The sequence below is a fragment of the Heteronotia binoei genome, chromosome 1, assembly GCF_032191835.1.
Source record: "Heteronotia binoei isolate CCM8104 ecotype False Entrance Well chromosome 1, APGP_CSIRO_Hbin_v1, whole genome shotgun sequence".
In the NCBI taxonomy this organism is placed as follows: Eukaryota; Metazoa; Chordata; class Lepidosauria; order Squamata; family Gekkonidae; genus Heteronotia; species Heteronotia binoei.
Genome location: NC_083223.1, coordinates 247,018,579 through 247,033,728, shown reverse-complemented (window position 1 = coordinate 247,033,728; position 15,150 = coordinate 247,018,579). Strand labels below are relative to the sequence as shown.

General features: G+C 49.7%; 1 protein-coding gene across 2 annotated transcripts in view; it reads right to left on the bottom strand.

Moving 5' to 3' along the window:
• Nucleotides 1–551: 551 nt before the first annotated feature.
• ASXL2 (ASXL transcriptional regulator 2) overlaps nt 552–15,150 on the bottom strand; it is a 120,303-nt gene continuing 105,704 nt past the window's right edge. For both annotated transcript variants that reach the window (XM_060250819.1, XM_060250828.1), the window contains 7 exons: nt 13,180–13,300; nt 10,212–10,352; nt 8,759–8,922; nt 7,766–7,862; nt 7,296–7,401; nt 5,019–5,694; nt 552–3,051 (listed from right to left, as the gene is read on the bottom strand). In XM_060250819.1, coding sequence (XP_060106802.1) covers nt 748–3,051; nt 5,019–5,694; nt 7,296–7,401; nt 7,766–7,862; nt 8,759–8,922; nt 10,212–10,352; nt 13,180–13,300 — 3,609 coding nt within the window. In that variant the 3' untranslated portion in view covers nt 552–747. The remainder of the gene's footprint in view (nt 3,052–5,018; nt 5,695–7,295; nt 7,402–7,765; nt 7,863–8,758; nt 8,923–10,211; nt 10,353–13,179; nt 13,301–15,150) is intronic.

Genomic DNA, 15,150 nt, shown 5'->3' with positions numbered 1-15,150 from the left:
TAAAAGGAACTGAACTGCATATCTGCCCTTATTAAAAGGGGGCTGCCCTTCCATAATTTTTGTGGGGGGGGAGACAAGTGATGGCAGAAGTGGGATAATGGGCAATAACTAGCTGGTTGTTCTTTGGAAAATTAACTGAAAATGTGAACCAACATGGGGCTTCCTGTACCTCTCATCGTGGTGACTCAGCTCCCATCCCAACAGGGTGAAAGCAACCATATTCTGCTGTTGGGCAGGGGCGGCCGCTTGTGCAATACGGCAAATGTTTTGGGCTGCTAGTCTACAAGTCTCAGCTGCTCTGCTGCATTAGGACCCCACGCAGTTAGTCAAAGGTAGCCAGGACCAGAACACCATCAGCCGCCATAAATGGCGTTATGGGCCCTGTTGGAAAGAGAGGAATGGGATGGCAGGGGCTTGTTGGAGGAAGGGCTCAGCGAGCTGGATGCGGCCCACCAAGGAACAGACTGTGAGATGAGGGACTGACCAAGTCCTGCTTCCACCAGCCAGAGCTGGTCAGGGGACTAAATGACGCATGAGTCAACAGATTTACCTGAAGATTGAAACAAGGAAAAAAAATACTTTTTAAGACAAAAAAAAACTGATGCAACCTATTTACATGATTCCTTAAGTGCAAACACTTGTCCCAAGGTTTCGGCTGGCTGTACATGGTGCCCGCACTCTCAACGGAAAGCAAGCAGACGGTGGGCACGATGCCCCAAGTGAACAGCTAGTCTTGCAAGGGAGATGCTACCGTACCACCAGGCAGGAGACACAGAGTTTGGAGGGGCCGATGCAGTCGTCGTGGCAAAAGGCCCCGCAGCCCTTGCACATGATCATGGCTTTCAAACGGCAGTAACACTTGGAGGGCAGATCCTCCAAGCCGCCAGTGTCAGAAAAGGCCTGGGCAGGGAGGGGCTGCCCACGGATTCCTGTGCTTCCTGAATGGCTGGCGGGGATGGTCGTCACCGTCACAGAGAAGGACACGACGTCTCCGATGCTGTTGGGGTCAGACAGCCCTGTCAGGAGCGCCTCCTGGGGCATGTCTGGCGAGGTGGAGACGTTGATGGTGCCACTGTAGCCTGGGCCAACGAGCTGTGTCGTGGCGGGACCCCCAAAGAGCCGTGAAGGCGGTGAGGGAGAGAGGAGCAGGGGCTGGAGTGGGGTTGAGTCTGCTGAGGTGTCTAGGTGCAGCTCCGTGCTCCAAGGCCTCATTTCCACCCTTGTTGTTTGTGCCATCTTTCCTTGGGCTGCTGGAATAAAACCCCTTCCTGCAGCAGCAAATTGGGCACCCTGTGTCTTCCAGACTGCAGCTACTTGCTCTGCCTTCACATTGCCTGCCCGGGGGGTCATCCGCTCTTCTCTTCCCTCGTGGGTCACAAGTTCTTCCTTAACCACAACACACTCCTCCTCGTCAGCAGTGCCATCCCCCTCCGTGTCTCCGCCGTCTTCCCCGCTGCTCTTGCATTCAGCAGCTTGCTCCTGTTCTTCAAGCTCCATTTTGGGTCCATCTGTGGACGCGTGGCTCTCTGGGTGTGTGGCAAGTTTCCTTCTGAGGTGCTCAGAGCCACGGCCATAGGTGGAAACGTTCAGGAGGTAATGGCCGGACATTGCCGGCTTGGATGTCCTTCTCCCCGTGAAGCCCAGCATGAAGCTCTGGCTGGTGGAGCCGCTTTCCACTGGGAAATCTGGAGGCAGGAGAGGGAGCTGGGAAGGCGGTGTGGTGGGAGAGGGCAGCTTCTGCCTGGACAACCTCTGCATCAGGGTCTGGAGGATATGCTCACGGGCTACTTGGCCCAAGGCTTCCTGGCTGGGGTGTAAGTCAGCAGTGGCATTCCACAGCTCGTGGCCTGTGAAAGGAGGAAAGGGCTGTACACCATGGGGGATCTGATGCCTGCTAGGACTGAAGCCCGGCTTCCCACAGGCCTGCAACGGGACCTGGTAAGGCTGCCTCTCACCAGGCCTGGCTGGGACTCCTGGCTCTTTCTGCTCTTCCACAGGGAATGGGATGGTCTTCATCTCGACTCGAGTGAAGGGCTTGGGCAAGATCTGCTCCATTGGGACATCTTTGCCTTGAAGCAGCTGAGCAACCAAGGGGTTATTTGCAGGAATGCTGGAACTCGTCTTTGGGGAAGGCGCAATTTCAGCCGCTCCTGAGGTGGTCGGGGGCACTTTAAGGCCATGGGTGACTGACAAAGTGCTAGGGGATGGAGCAGCCACAGGGGGTGGCGTCGCAGTGCCAGCTGGAGGGGCAGGGGGCGCCTTGAAGGGTGCAGCTGACGACAGAGGCAGAGAAGGAGAGTGTGCTGCGTCTCGTAACACGCCTGTGCTGGAAGCGAGGGCTGCCTCGGGGAGATTTTTGCTGGCTGGCCTGGGCTCAGGGTCACAAGCCACTCTTGCAGGCTGGCTGAGAGCAGAAGAGGACTTTCCAGGCTGATCCATCCCTGGCCCAAGGCCACAACTCGAGCTCAGAGAAGCCCGGGTACCCTGGCTTGTGGAGGATGCCAAGGGGCCGATGCTCGCTACTGCTGGCTGGGTGGCTGATGGGATCTCTGTGGTGGGGCAATTGCCTGGAGTTCTGGACTGCAGGGAGGCAACCGGCTGTAACTGTGTTCTAGCAACACCGCAGGGAGCCGCCTGCTCCGTCGTCGGAGACACCGTTGGGGCCCAGGGACCTGGGCCAGAGGACAAAGGCTTTCTTGAACTTGCCCCGCTTCCAGTACCTGCCAGGTCTGGTGTGTTTGCCTGGGTCGCAGCTCCATGGGGCTCCCCTGATGCTGTGCTGCCCCCCTCCTCTCCCTTCCTCCCTCCTCCTGGGCCCGGGCCTGGGATGGTTCCCACAATGGAGGCAGCAGTAGCAGCCATGGAGGCTGCTGCTTCGGCAGCAGCTGCTGCCCGCCAGGCCCTGGCCATCTGGGCTCTGGCCTTGATGTCCGCCAGGGTCCTGGCCCCTGTTCTCCTGGGACTGGTGATGGTGCAAGGGAAGCCGGGCCCGGGAGAGACCTGGCTGGCAGGAAATGGCAGCGGGGTCCCATGGATCCTGGAGACAGGGATCTGCAAGAAAAACAGAGAGTGCGTCAGTGACCAGGCGAGGGAAGCTGCTGTCTTCACCCTTGTTTCTGCCTTTTGCTGAGCTCAAGAACAAACACTCTGCCTCTGAAGCTGGGACTTGCAAGAAGCCTCTCATTCCTTAGAAGCTAAGCCAGCTAGACAATGAGCTCTAAGCAGCACAAGCTATCTTGCACCAAACTAAAGCACAGATCTTTAGGGTCCTTCAGACTTTCCCCTTCTGGCACCTTAAAACTACATGTAGAAAAAAATGGCACATGACATAGGTTCAGGATTTCACCTGGGGGCCTGCATGGTGCTGTTGTGTCTCTCCCCCCCCGCCCCCCCCACAGGACTGCATAGAAGGCATGACCTCATGCTTTGCCTCACACAGACCTGAAAGGAAAGGCACCTGTTGAGTATCCTTTTCTCCATTACCTGCCTGGGACTTTAGAACCTTCAGCAGCCCTGGACACAAAGGGTGATTCCCTATTTCTTGTAGCTGGGATTTTTAAACTGGAGTCTCAATTTGGGACCAAGCCCAGGAGGAGAAGCATGTGCTCAACTACTGAGTTATGGACTTCCCAACCAAAAACTTAAGTCAGACTGCTACACCCCCAAGAGCTCCCCATCCTTCCATGAGCAAGTAGTGCACCATGACCCCTACATGTTCTAAGGAGAAGATGCCTGTTTCTGATTGCAAGAGGCCAATATAAGGACAAACAGAACTCTCCTGCTGCTGAAACACAAAGAACTGCTTTATATAAGCTCAGACCACTGGTCTATCTAGCCCAGTGTTGGCAGATGAGTATTATCCAGAGCCTTTCATGTTCTCAAAAAGAAGTCTTGCTTTGTCCTTCTTTTAAACTGAGGAAGAAAACCTTCTTTATTTCAAGCATTTATTAGCCACCTTTCTACTTACAAGAAACTCAAGGCAGCTTACCCTATAAACAAAAATAAAACCAGGACCAGCGTGTGGGAATTGGCAAAGTGCCCCCTTCTCTGTTCTCGCTCATGCCGACCCAAACGTCCCTTGCCTGGTCCTCTCCCGCTTCAGAGGGAGCTGGGAAGAGGTAAGAAAGAAGGAGGCGGCCTCTTTCTGGGTCCCTCTGAAGCGAGAGAGGGCCAGGCAAGGGGTGGGCCGGGCCGCACGTTCTTTCTTTGGGAATGCGCGGCTCAACCCGGCCCGCCCCTTGGCTGCTCCTCTCCCGCTTCAAAGGGAGCCGGGAAGAGGCCGTGTCCTTTCTTGTGAAGGAAGAAGGAGGTGGACTCTTTCCGGGTCCCTCTGAAGCCAGAAAGGGCCAGGCAAGGGGTGGGGCAGGCTGAGCTGCGCATTCTCAAAGAAAAAAGGGACCCAGAAAAAGATGTGGCCTCTTCCCGGTTCCCTTTGAAGTGGGACAGGCTGAGTGTTCGTGTGAAGCGTGCATGAGAAGAGCCTAGGAGGGGGCACAGGATTCAGTCTGGGGCGCCAGAATCCCTAGCGCTGGGCTTGAATAAAACACAATAAAATATATAAAACCACTAATGAAAAATCAGTAATTTAAAACTGCTAACAAGCAAAAGAACTAAAATGAATTGAATGCCATTCATCTTCAGGTGCCTTGTAAAGGCTGAGAGTGAGGTGGCCAGGAGAGGTTGGTCCCATAGTTGGGGGGCTGCCACTAATGAGGCGCTTTCTCCTGTACCCACCAGACAAGCTTCTCTGGTTGCTGGGACAGTCAAGAGGGCCCCTCCCTGTGATATCAGTACCTGGGAAGGAATGTATCATGCAAAAAACCACCTGTCCTCTGCCACTGAGCTGCCCAGGGGTCAGAACTTGCCCAGCCTGACATTCTTCCACCCTCACTCAGCCCCGTCTTTCTCACCCCACAAACGAAGGAAAGCAGCAGATGCTGGGACAGCAATGGGGCACCTATCAACTGGCAAGCATCACAGGTACTTGTACTCTGCCTTAATCTAAAGGAGTTTTTTACCCTGAGCGGAGGGACCTTTGGCACGGGCGCTGCCGGAAAGGGCTGTGGCGGGCTTTGAAAAGGAGGGCTGGAGCGGCTGTTCTCCACGATGTGGGGCCGTTTTTCGGGTGTAGCCAATGCCTGTTCAGAACTCTCTGATTTCCTCTTGAGACCCTGGACTCCGATGTCCATCTGTTCTGTGCCAGTGACAGAGGCTTCCTTGGCAGGTGTCTTCTGAGAATCCTCTCCTGGAGTGACTTCATTGCCTGCTGCTGCTGCTGCTGGACTCTTTGGTTTGCTTGAGCTTTCTTTCGCTGGGGACTCCAAGCTGCCAACCTGCGGCACCTCCTTTCCTGGCTCTTCAGTCCCTCTGGAAGGCCCACAGGGAGTTTGGTCACTGAATCTGGAGGGGAGACTGCTATCTGAGGAGCTTACAGACTCTGCTGGCTTGGGGGCTTGGAGCTGCTGCTCTTCCTCTCCTTTGCTTGCTGCTGCTGGTGGTGGTGGTGGTGGTGATGGCGATGATACTAAATGATCCTGTGCCTTTGGATCCACAGGAGGGGCTGCCTCTTTGCTCGAGACAGCAACCAAGGTGGGCATGAACTGCTGCAGCTGAACTGCTGAATTCTTAGCCTGTGCCTGAGATGTGGGGATGTAAGACGTCAGCTGCTTGAATTCTTCAGGACTCAGCCCAGAACTAGATGGAGAAGAGAGACACACCGGTTAAAATGCAGGGCACCAGCTGATTTAACTGTGGAAATTCACATTAGACCTACTACAATGCCTGACCCTCAGAAGTACACAGCCAAAGGTAGATGCGTCTATATATTTTGGTGGTCCCTCATTGCTAGATATGTGGGAGGAAGAGACCAGTTTCCCAAGCTCATTCACAAGAAGGGTGTTTTGTCATCAGAATTTAGAATGCTTTACAACATCAACAACAATTCTGTCCCAAAGCCAAACTGAGAGACATCAAAATCTGCACCACCTTTTGAGAGAGCATATACTGGCAGAGAGGGCAGCTGCCTGGTACAGAAAAAACCCTCCCAGCTACCAGTGACTTTGGCTCAACACCCCAAGCTTTACAGAGCGTTGGTGGGCTTATCACAGTTCAGCAGTGAGAATCTAATTCAGCCGTGACAAATGCTTGCACCTCCTCCCTGATAACCTAACAGGAAGTCCTAGTGAAGCACTAATGGGAGGGGCCTCTTGGCATATTCCAAGGAAACTATAAGAGAGATTGGCATATCCAATATGTACAAAGCAACAAAGGAGAGAAAAAGGATCTTGCCTTATCCAGGGAGCAGAGGTGCCTCAGCAGGTTCTCTGGCCTCCACCTATTGGCCCTCCTCTGCCACATCCCCCAATAGCTTGTAGTTGCTGCTGAAACTCTGGTCCCAGCCACCATTTCTCTTTATGAGAGCCAGCATCATGTTGTACTGATTGAACCCGGAAATCCCCACCTTCTGTCAACCATGAAATCAACGGGTGGCCTCAGACAAGGCAACCTCAGCCCCCACCTGTAACGTGGGGATATAAATACTGGCCTCTCCACATCGTACTGTAAGGATTAATAGAAATAACATGCTCCAAAGTGCTCACCAAAGGCATTGCATACAAAGTGTTATTATGAGCACTGCAGTGGCAGCTGGGAGAGAAGCTCCATCAAGTGCAAGAGACAGGCAAGGGCCCTCCCTGGGAGTGTGCAGGAAATGGCCTTTCTTGGCTCATACTTTGTGCTTGTCAAATTTGGCTTCCTGAACAGTTCAGGACTTCTGAACAGCAAGGACTTCTGCTGTGTTGATTTCAGGATGGCAGTCTCTTTTCACATTGGAGACAAATGCTACATCATGGATCCAGAATGGGAGACTGCCTGCTTAGTAATCTCATTGTACTGCCCCCTCCAGGTACTGAGGGGCATTTTTAAAAGATGCTTCACTTTTTTACTGCTGGGTACAGAAGCTAAGTAGGGTCAGCCCTGGTAAGTACTTGAATGGGAGACCTCCAAGGAATACCAGAGTTGTGATGCAGAGGCAGACAATGGCAGACCACCTCTGGATGTCTTGTCTTGAAAACCCTGCTGGGTCGCCATAAGTCAGCTATGACTCGACAGCAAATTTCACTATCACACCACTATAACCTGATAGAACCACAGGGAACCTTTTAAGGGATTTTGTAGTTAGAAGTATAGAGCCAGCTCTCTTCCGCTCATGAGCCTCCTGAGAAATGGGCGTTACAAGGGAAGAAAAAGGCATCTTTGGAAAGAGAGAAGATAAGGCGAGGCAGCCAAGCCCTCACCTCTGTCCATAGTAGCTCTCAAAGAAGCGTTCCTTCCACAGTTCCACTTTCTTCTCCTTCTCTAATTCCTGCCGAAGTCTCAGCTGCATTTCAGGAGTGAACTCCCCTGCCACGCACAAAGGAGGGGGGGAAGTGAAGTTCAAGCAGGAAAGATGGTTCTTATCAAAATCTGGAATCCCCAGTTTGCTGAAAATTCCCCCACTGTTGCTCTGGGATTTGCTGATGCTCTAGGATCTTCTGCTCAGCCAAATGCAGCCACGACTGTCCCAAGTTTCTTTGACTTCCCAGAGGGATATTCTGCCCCAACATCACACCAGCAGAAATGGTGTTTTTGTCCTGCTATCCTTCTGTACCCTTCTCCCACCCCCACCCCTGTAACCAGTTTCTCCATACAAACTGAAAATATTCTCATGTAGATTCTGCAATGCTTTCCCAAGTCCACAGCCCCGCCTCTTTCAAGGAGGCCTCACCTTCTGACAGTCGTTCTTTCCACCCTTGGGCAGCAGAAGTGAAGAACTCGTTGTTGAGGGCAGAACTGCTGAGCTTCAACAGCCCATCTACCCCAATCTGAAAGAGTAGGAAAACAAAAAAAAAGAATGCAATGATCTTTTCTTCACATTGATCTTAAAGCAGGTGAGGGAGCAAGTGGAAATGGTCTTTTGATCTGCGGAGAAAAGGGTCTCATGGTAATTGGCCCAAGGGACTCGAGTGCCTGTTTCCTTGGCTTTGGCAGGAAGCTCTTCTCACTCTCACACACTCTGGAACTTCCTGTCAGACAGGTCCATTTGCAGAGAGCTTTTGGGAAGGAGGAGGAAGAACTACATACTGTAATCATATAATTTCATACAGAGCACAGAGAAGGAATTAAGCCCCCAACAGAGTTATTCAGCAAGCATCTGAGGGTAGCGGCTGTTTTATTCTGTCTAAAGGGCCCTTAAAAATATTAGAGGGGAGGTGGAGACAATCTGGGCAGTGGCTTAGCTGCAAAACCTTCCCCAATTGCCTCTTTCAAATTCTTTGGGTTTTTTTCCTACAAAGAAGCCTTTGCCAACACAAAGAGAGAATGAAAGAGAAGCCAGGCAGGCAGGCATGTGGCCTGAACCTCTCATTATCCTTACACAAAAGTCAAGAAAACTTGAGGAGAATCCGGTTTCACTGTTTTGATATTATTCTGAATTAGTTCAGAGGCCACAGGGCCATTCAACTCCTGCTGCAACAGAGAGAAGGGCACGTGGGGGAGGAACAGAGAAAAGAGATCTACATTTTGAGCCACAAAGGTCAGCACAAATTGCAGCTTCCCTCAGACCCTCTATCTGTCGGATGGAAGCAGGACTTCTCCAAGTGCATTTTGTGCTGTTTGGCCACTTCAGCCACTCAGCAAATAATATTCCCCGATCCTTGTGCATCAGCCTTGCCCCTTAGCCCTTTTGACCTGCTCTTCCCCTCCTCTCCTGGAGACGCACCTGCCTGTCCACTTCAGGGAGCAGCAGGAGCAGCCGCTGCTGACAGTCAGCTGGCAGAAGAGAGAAGGTGAGCTTGTTGATCAGGGCCCGAAGGTTGGTGTTCACCAGGATGGAATCTGGGGTCTCCACGTCAATTTCAGCACATTTTGTCCTCTTCAGCTGCCCTGAGGGGAAAAGCACAGAAGGACCATCTGTCAGCAACAGCAAAGACAGTGAAGCTCTGGATGGATGGCTCATGGAGGAAGGCCCCCTGGTAAAATCAGGAGGGCAGGACCCAACAGCCTACTCTAACGCTTCAGCTTGGAAGTGCCTCTTATTCATAATCTAGAAGCTAGCTCTGTGCCCAGGCTGGTTTACCTGCTACAACCCCTCTAGGTGGTTTCTTCCTCTGCCAAGCTGCTCACAGAGGCAGGAGGCAAAATCTACCTTCCTGCCTTCAGTGGCTGCCTGCAGCAGGCTCCAGGCTGCACTCTAGTCTAGGCTACACATACAGTGTCCTTTAAACCTTTTCTCTGCCTTCTATCTATTGAGTACATTTTATCCCCATCCATCTTCCAAGATGTTCACAGGAGTGTATTTAATTTCCCCCTCCTCCTTTTTATTCTCTCAGCAACCCAGCGAGGTAGGCTAGGCTGAGGGGCAACAACCGGCCCAAGGTCAACCAGTGGCTGAGTGGGTGCTAGAAACTGGGTCTCTTAGATCCTAGTCTTACACTCTAACCACTCTAAATGACACTGACTCTTTACACCCTTCCTTAGGCAACATATTGTATTGGAAAACAGTTGCATAGGAACAGTACATTTTCCCCTAATGCCTTTCTGTTGCTGCTCCAAGGGCCTTTTTCAATGGAAAAGTGAACAATCCTCTCCCTTGCACCCTCAGTAATGCAAGTGTGCCTAGGGGAGAAGGGGACATTTCTAAAAGGAAAGAGGAAGTACCAGTTTCCCAAACCAACAATCCTAGATGAGGGAAATCTCAAAAAGCTGTTCAAAAGCTATTTACTGAAGCACTCCAAGAAAGTAGCTTATGCATGGAGCTTTGAGTATATTTTTACTCTTCGTGGAAGGCAACTGGGAGAAAAAAAATTAGGAACACACAACAGACATTGTGTCACAAAATTTACAATCCTAGAAAGACATGTAAAATATGTTCTCAAGGGATCAAAAGAAATCAGCATTCACCTGAGGAATCTGAGCCACAAAAGAATTGTTCTCCAATGAGCATGGTACAAGTGCCAAGTGAGGCCAAAAGCTACCAAGATGAAGGCAGCAGTGATCCCAGGGAAAAAGGATCCAGCTATTTTGCTGCCTCTGTTTTCACGTCAGCAAGTGAGAGAGTCAGCCTAATCTGAAAGGTCTTCTTTCTTATACCAAGGAGCCTTCGTTCATCCCTACTCCCAGTCTTATCACTGGCCTTCAACAGGACAGTGCAGTGATGGAACCTGTTGTCTTACTTGCATGGAGCCGCTCAGATCTCTGGAATGGCTTCTTCCCCAGGACTGGGAGGGAGGGCTCGGCTTTAATTGAGGGAGATGAACTAGAAGTCGAATTCTGGGGGCTACTCGAGTGTCCATCAGATTGTTTTCCTTCCCAGGCTGAAAAGCACAAGATTAAGAGAGTCTGACTTTGACCAGCATCTCTAACCACAGACCAGCAAAATCAATCATCAAGATTCTAGTCACTACCATCTCCAGTTCAGGATGCAAATTAATCTGAAACAAATTATAGGAACAACCAATCTGGGTGTAACGGGGAGACACAAATAGAAAAACATCCCTAGCTTTAACTACTGAGTGCTAAATCTTCACCATTTCTGGAAAACATTATGTTTCAATATGATTTTATTTATTAACTTATTTGTTTCTATTTATATCCTGCCCTCTCTGGCAAAGCAGGCTCAGGGCGGCCAACAAGGCCAATAGGCATAGTTAATGCATTAAGACTAATTACAGTTACAGTTACAAATATTAAAACCATATAAAACAACCATTGCAATAACAATAGATACTACATTCACGCTATTTTCATGATGGCATTGCAACAATTCATTACCAACATGAAGTTCCTGAACTCCAGATGTAATTTGAATCTGAAGGCCAGGTTCTGTGGTGATCAATTTCATTTTATCCAGTCTAATGTTGCCCAGGCAGAAATATCAGATTTTAGCAGTCAAAGGCTTGGTGGAAGAGCTCCGTCTTACAGGCCCTGCAGAACTGTAAAAGATCCGGGCACAGCCATAATGTCCTTGGGGAGCTCATTCCACCAGCTTCAGGCTGCAACCAAGAAGGCCCTTGCTCAGGTTGCAGCCAGCCTGGCTTCTTTGGGGCCGGGGATCAAAATAAATGATATCCATGGAACACTAGTGATGTAATGGGAAGACGGAGTCACAACAAACATGGAGGAATACATACATACTTATGAAGCTGCCTTATACTGAATCAGACCCTTGGTCCATCAAAGTCAGTATTGTCTACTCAGACTGGCAGCGGCTCTCCAGGGTCTCAAGCTGAGGTTTTTTCACACCTACTTGCCTGGACCCTTTTTTTTTTTTAGTTGGAGATGCCAGGGATTGAACCTGGGACCTTCTGCTTACCAAGCAGATGCATCTCCAGATGCCCAGCTTTGCTCACTCAGCAAAGTGCTGTTGTCCTATATAATATCTATGGCTGGGCTTTCCCCAAGGCTCAAGGCAGCTTACAGTACATAATGAAAATAACAAACAATAAAGCCCCAGTACTACCCCTCTCCAACACAGGCAAAGCACAAGTGAACCAGATGTAGCTGGCAGAAGCCATTTGTGGTTACCTTGCCAACCTGCTTTTCAGATAGCAAGGCTGAGTCCTAGAGTTGCAAGGTTTCCCACGGTGGTGGGAGATCTCCTATCCAGCAGCCCTAACTGTCCACAACCATTTGGGAGAATAGCATGGGAAAATGGGGAGGGAGAGGGAGAACAGGTGTCACCAAGGTGATGCAATACCATTTCAAATGTGAACCTGGAAGTGCTATCATTGCAGTGCTCTAGGATTCCCCCAAAACTCTATGATAAAACCATAGAGATCCAGGGGAAGCCTAGGGCATTGCACTGATAAGGTGACATCACTTCTTGGTTTCCACCAGAAATTCTGTTGCAGCATCCTTCCGAAACTCTTGCAAGCTGGCCCATGAGTGAGTTTTTAACCTGTTTTGCAAATGCCAACTGTACCCCACCTACTACCAACAGATCCAGACCTTCCCAAGCATCAGTCTTCCTGACCAGCATTACCTCTACTTTCTATGGAGGTGAAGCTTAATATAAATTATGTCCACACCCCTGCTCATCACTATTAACCCACATTTTTGCAATCCTTGCTGCAGCACTGCAAGCATGAATGTTTTGGCCAGGTCTGAAGGGGAAGATCAAAAGGGTTCTTGGCCCTGAGTGAGCTGGCTCAGTAGATGCAAGACCAGCCCAGGAGTTGTGGTTTCTGCTGGTTTATTTGTTTTGTCCTTCTTTGTCTAAATTACATCTTTCTATTTTTTTTGTAAGCTGCCTTGAGTCAATAATATGGAGAAAAATGAGGTATAAACACCTTAACCAACAAAGCTTAAGCTTAGAACACATTTAATTGAGGAGGGCAGACAAATTTCCGCAGAAATGCCTCTTGAAGTATTTCCCACACAGCCACGATTATGGTCATCAACGGCTGTTCGTGCAAATATTCTTGAAAGAGTTCATGAGCAGGATAGTTTCTACTTATGGATAGTAGAAACTATCAACGTGAATGAAAAAATCCAGCTTCATGGTTTCCAGGAGTATATGCTTCAATGGGAACCATTTGCTAAGTATCTGTGTAGAGGAAAAGTGTCTTTAGTGAAACCACTTAATAAACAAGCACTTAAGAATCACAGCTGCAGATGCAACTAATACATCCCTCACTCAATAATGAGGCTGTCTCTCCCTTGATATTTTTCTCTACATTTTCCATTTGAAGATGTTCTTGACAGATGCAACCCTATGCTCTATTCCTATAAAAGTGCTTCTGGGTAAACCAAGGCCTTTGTTTGTACTAGAGATATATATACACTCTTTAAAAATGGGGTGGTGGAGGAATTCAATGCAGTTTTGTCTAGAGTGCAGATGAAAGCCATTGGTTCTGGCTGAAAAGGAGGGATTGAAGTACATTTTTGTAGGACTATTCTTCCCTGGTAGAACCAAAGGGCCAGCCATAAGAACATAAGAGAAGTCAGGTTGGATCAGGCCAATGGCCCATCCAGTCCAACACTCTGTGTCACACAGTGGCAAAACACAGGTGCCACAGGAGGTCCACCAGCAGCGCCAGAACTCCAGAAGCCCTCCCACTGTTGTCCCCCAAGCACCATTAAGTACTGTTTGAAGCAAGCAAGAGGTTCGCCATCCTGCAGGATCATCCTGTTGCTTCGTACCAGATTTTGCAGGAACAGAGTGGCTGACAGCCTTTGTGTGCTGCTGCAGGAGGAGGTGGTTGGAGGAGACTGGCAAGCTGGCTCGGCACTGCTGCTGCTTCCTCTGCTTCTGCTTCAGAGCCTAGGGAGGAGGAGGAGAAAATGGACACAAAGGTGATCCAACAGTTCCTTCTCATACCAGGCAAGGAGATGGCATCAACCACAGCAGAGTAACCTTTGAAATGCCCGTACTGATCTCTCTTTTCTTTTATTTAATAAGCTGCTAAAAATGTATGATGCAACTCTGTCAAAGTGACATGAAAAATGCATTTTGTATGATTATGAATTACATCATTGCTTCAGGCCAGATGCGGCTTCATATTTGATTCACGGTCAAGCTGAAGACAAGGTCAAGTTTCATTTATGATTAATGTTTAATCAGACAGAAGAATGGCCAGCAAATTAGGCAGGAGATTACCAAAGAATTTCTCAAGAAGTCTGTGGACATGGTACAATTTCTCCCTCTTTCTGCCACCCACACAAACTATTTGATCTAGCACTTCTATAATGAATCCAAATATGAAATTCCATACAACCAAGTATTTGGTGAGTGCTCATCTTTTCCCTTGACAGAACCGTGGTATTGCTTTATCTTTATTATTATTTCATCAATTAATAAATAGTACCTAATTGTATTATCTGAGGTTGTTTTGTATTAGAAATGGTTTACACTTTCCTCCTTTTGCCATATTCCAACAAGTATGATGCAACGAAAGGGATAAAGAACATAATGTAGCAGTGAACCTAGAAACAGCAGTGGCTCATATTACAAAGATGACTGTGCTTTAGAGCAGGAAAAATAGAAAAAAGGAGAAGGAGGGCTGTGGGTGAGAATGGTAATCTCTCTCGGCTTGGCTTCGCGAACGAAGATTTAAGAAGGGTGCAATAGTCCACGTCTGCTGCAGGCTCGCTGGTGGCTGACAAGACCAATGTGGGACAGGCAGGTCCGGCCACAGTGGCTGCAGGGAAAAGTCTGATTTAGGGTTGGTGCTGTAAGGATGCCCGTTGACCGCGGCTAGCCAACTGGGGTGGAGGAGACGAGCTTTGTTTAGGCCACCTTTTCTAGGCCCCTCTCCGTGTGGAGCAAGCAGTGCTGTCCCTAGATAAGGCTGCTTGGTCGTTCAGGGTGCTGCCGAAAAATGCTTTTGTCTCCGGGTTAGCATCAGGCGACCAATACCCTGAACCGCCTACATGCAGGATCGGGACTGCGGCTTCCAGTGGCACCTTCCACCTGCCGTTTCGCCCCTTGCCCGTCGCTGCAGGACTTGATGCGTTGTGGGTTGTGTATGTGGATATGCCCTTCAGGCCCGTGCAGAGGAATTTTTTAGGTGAAGCCCAGTGTGCGCGGTACTGGCTCCACCCTTTCACCTGGGGGTCATCTGCCATGGCCCAGTAAGCCGGGAAGCCGGCAGCGAGTCCTCCAGGTGGTAGGTGTTACATTAACGAGCTCTATCTGCCCGGGTTTGATGTTAGAGTTTTCCTTCTCTTAGGCTGGCAAGGTTGGTGGGCCCAGCCTGCCCATCCGGTTATACCGCCGGACAATTCGGTCGCACCATGACGTAGCAAACTCTGTGAAAAACGGGGGGGACCAGCGAGAAGGTGTTGCTACGGATGCAGTAATGCAGGAGAGGCCATTGCAGTGACCATCTGCCAGGCATAGCCAGACAGTGACCACGCGGCATTCACTACACCGGGAGAGGAGAGGCTATGTATTGCGCATACACTTTCCCTGGGGGGTAGGATACCCAGAGGGAGCAGGAAGGAAATAAACGTTCTCTGAACAGGGAAACCAGATCAGAGTCCCTTTTGCATGTGGATCATGTACAGCAAAAAAAGCAATCTGGATGAAAGCTACCATTAAAAAGAGGGTTTTGTTTTGTTTCTTAAGAGGGAAACCCCAGGTCAAGCATTTCAGAATAAGCATTAAAGCAA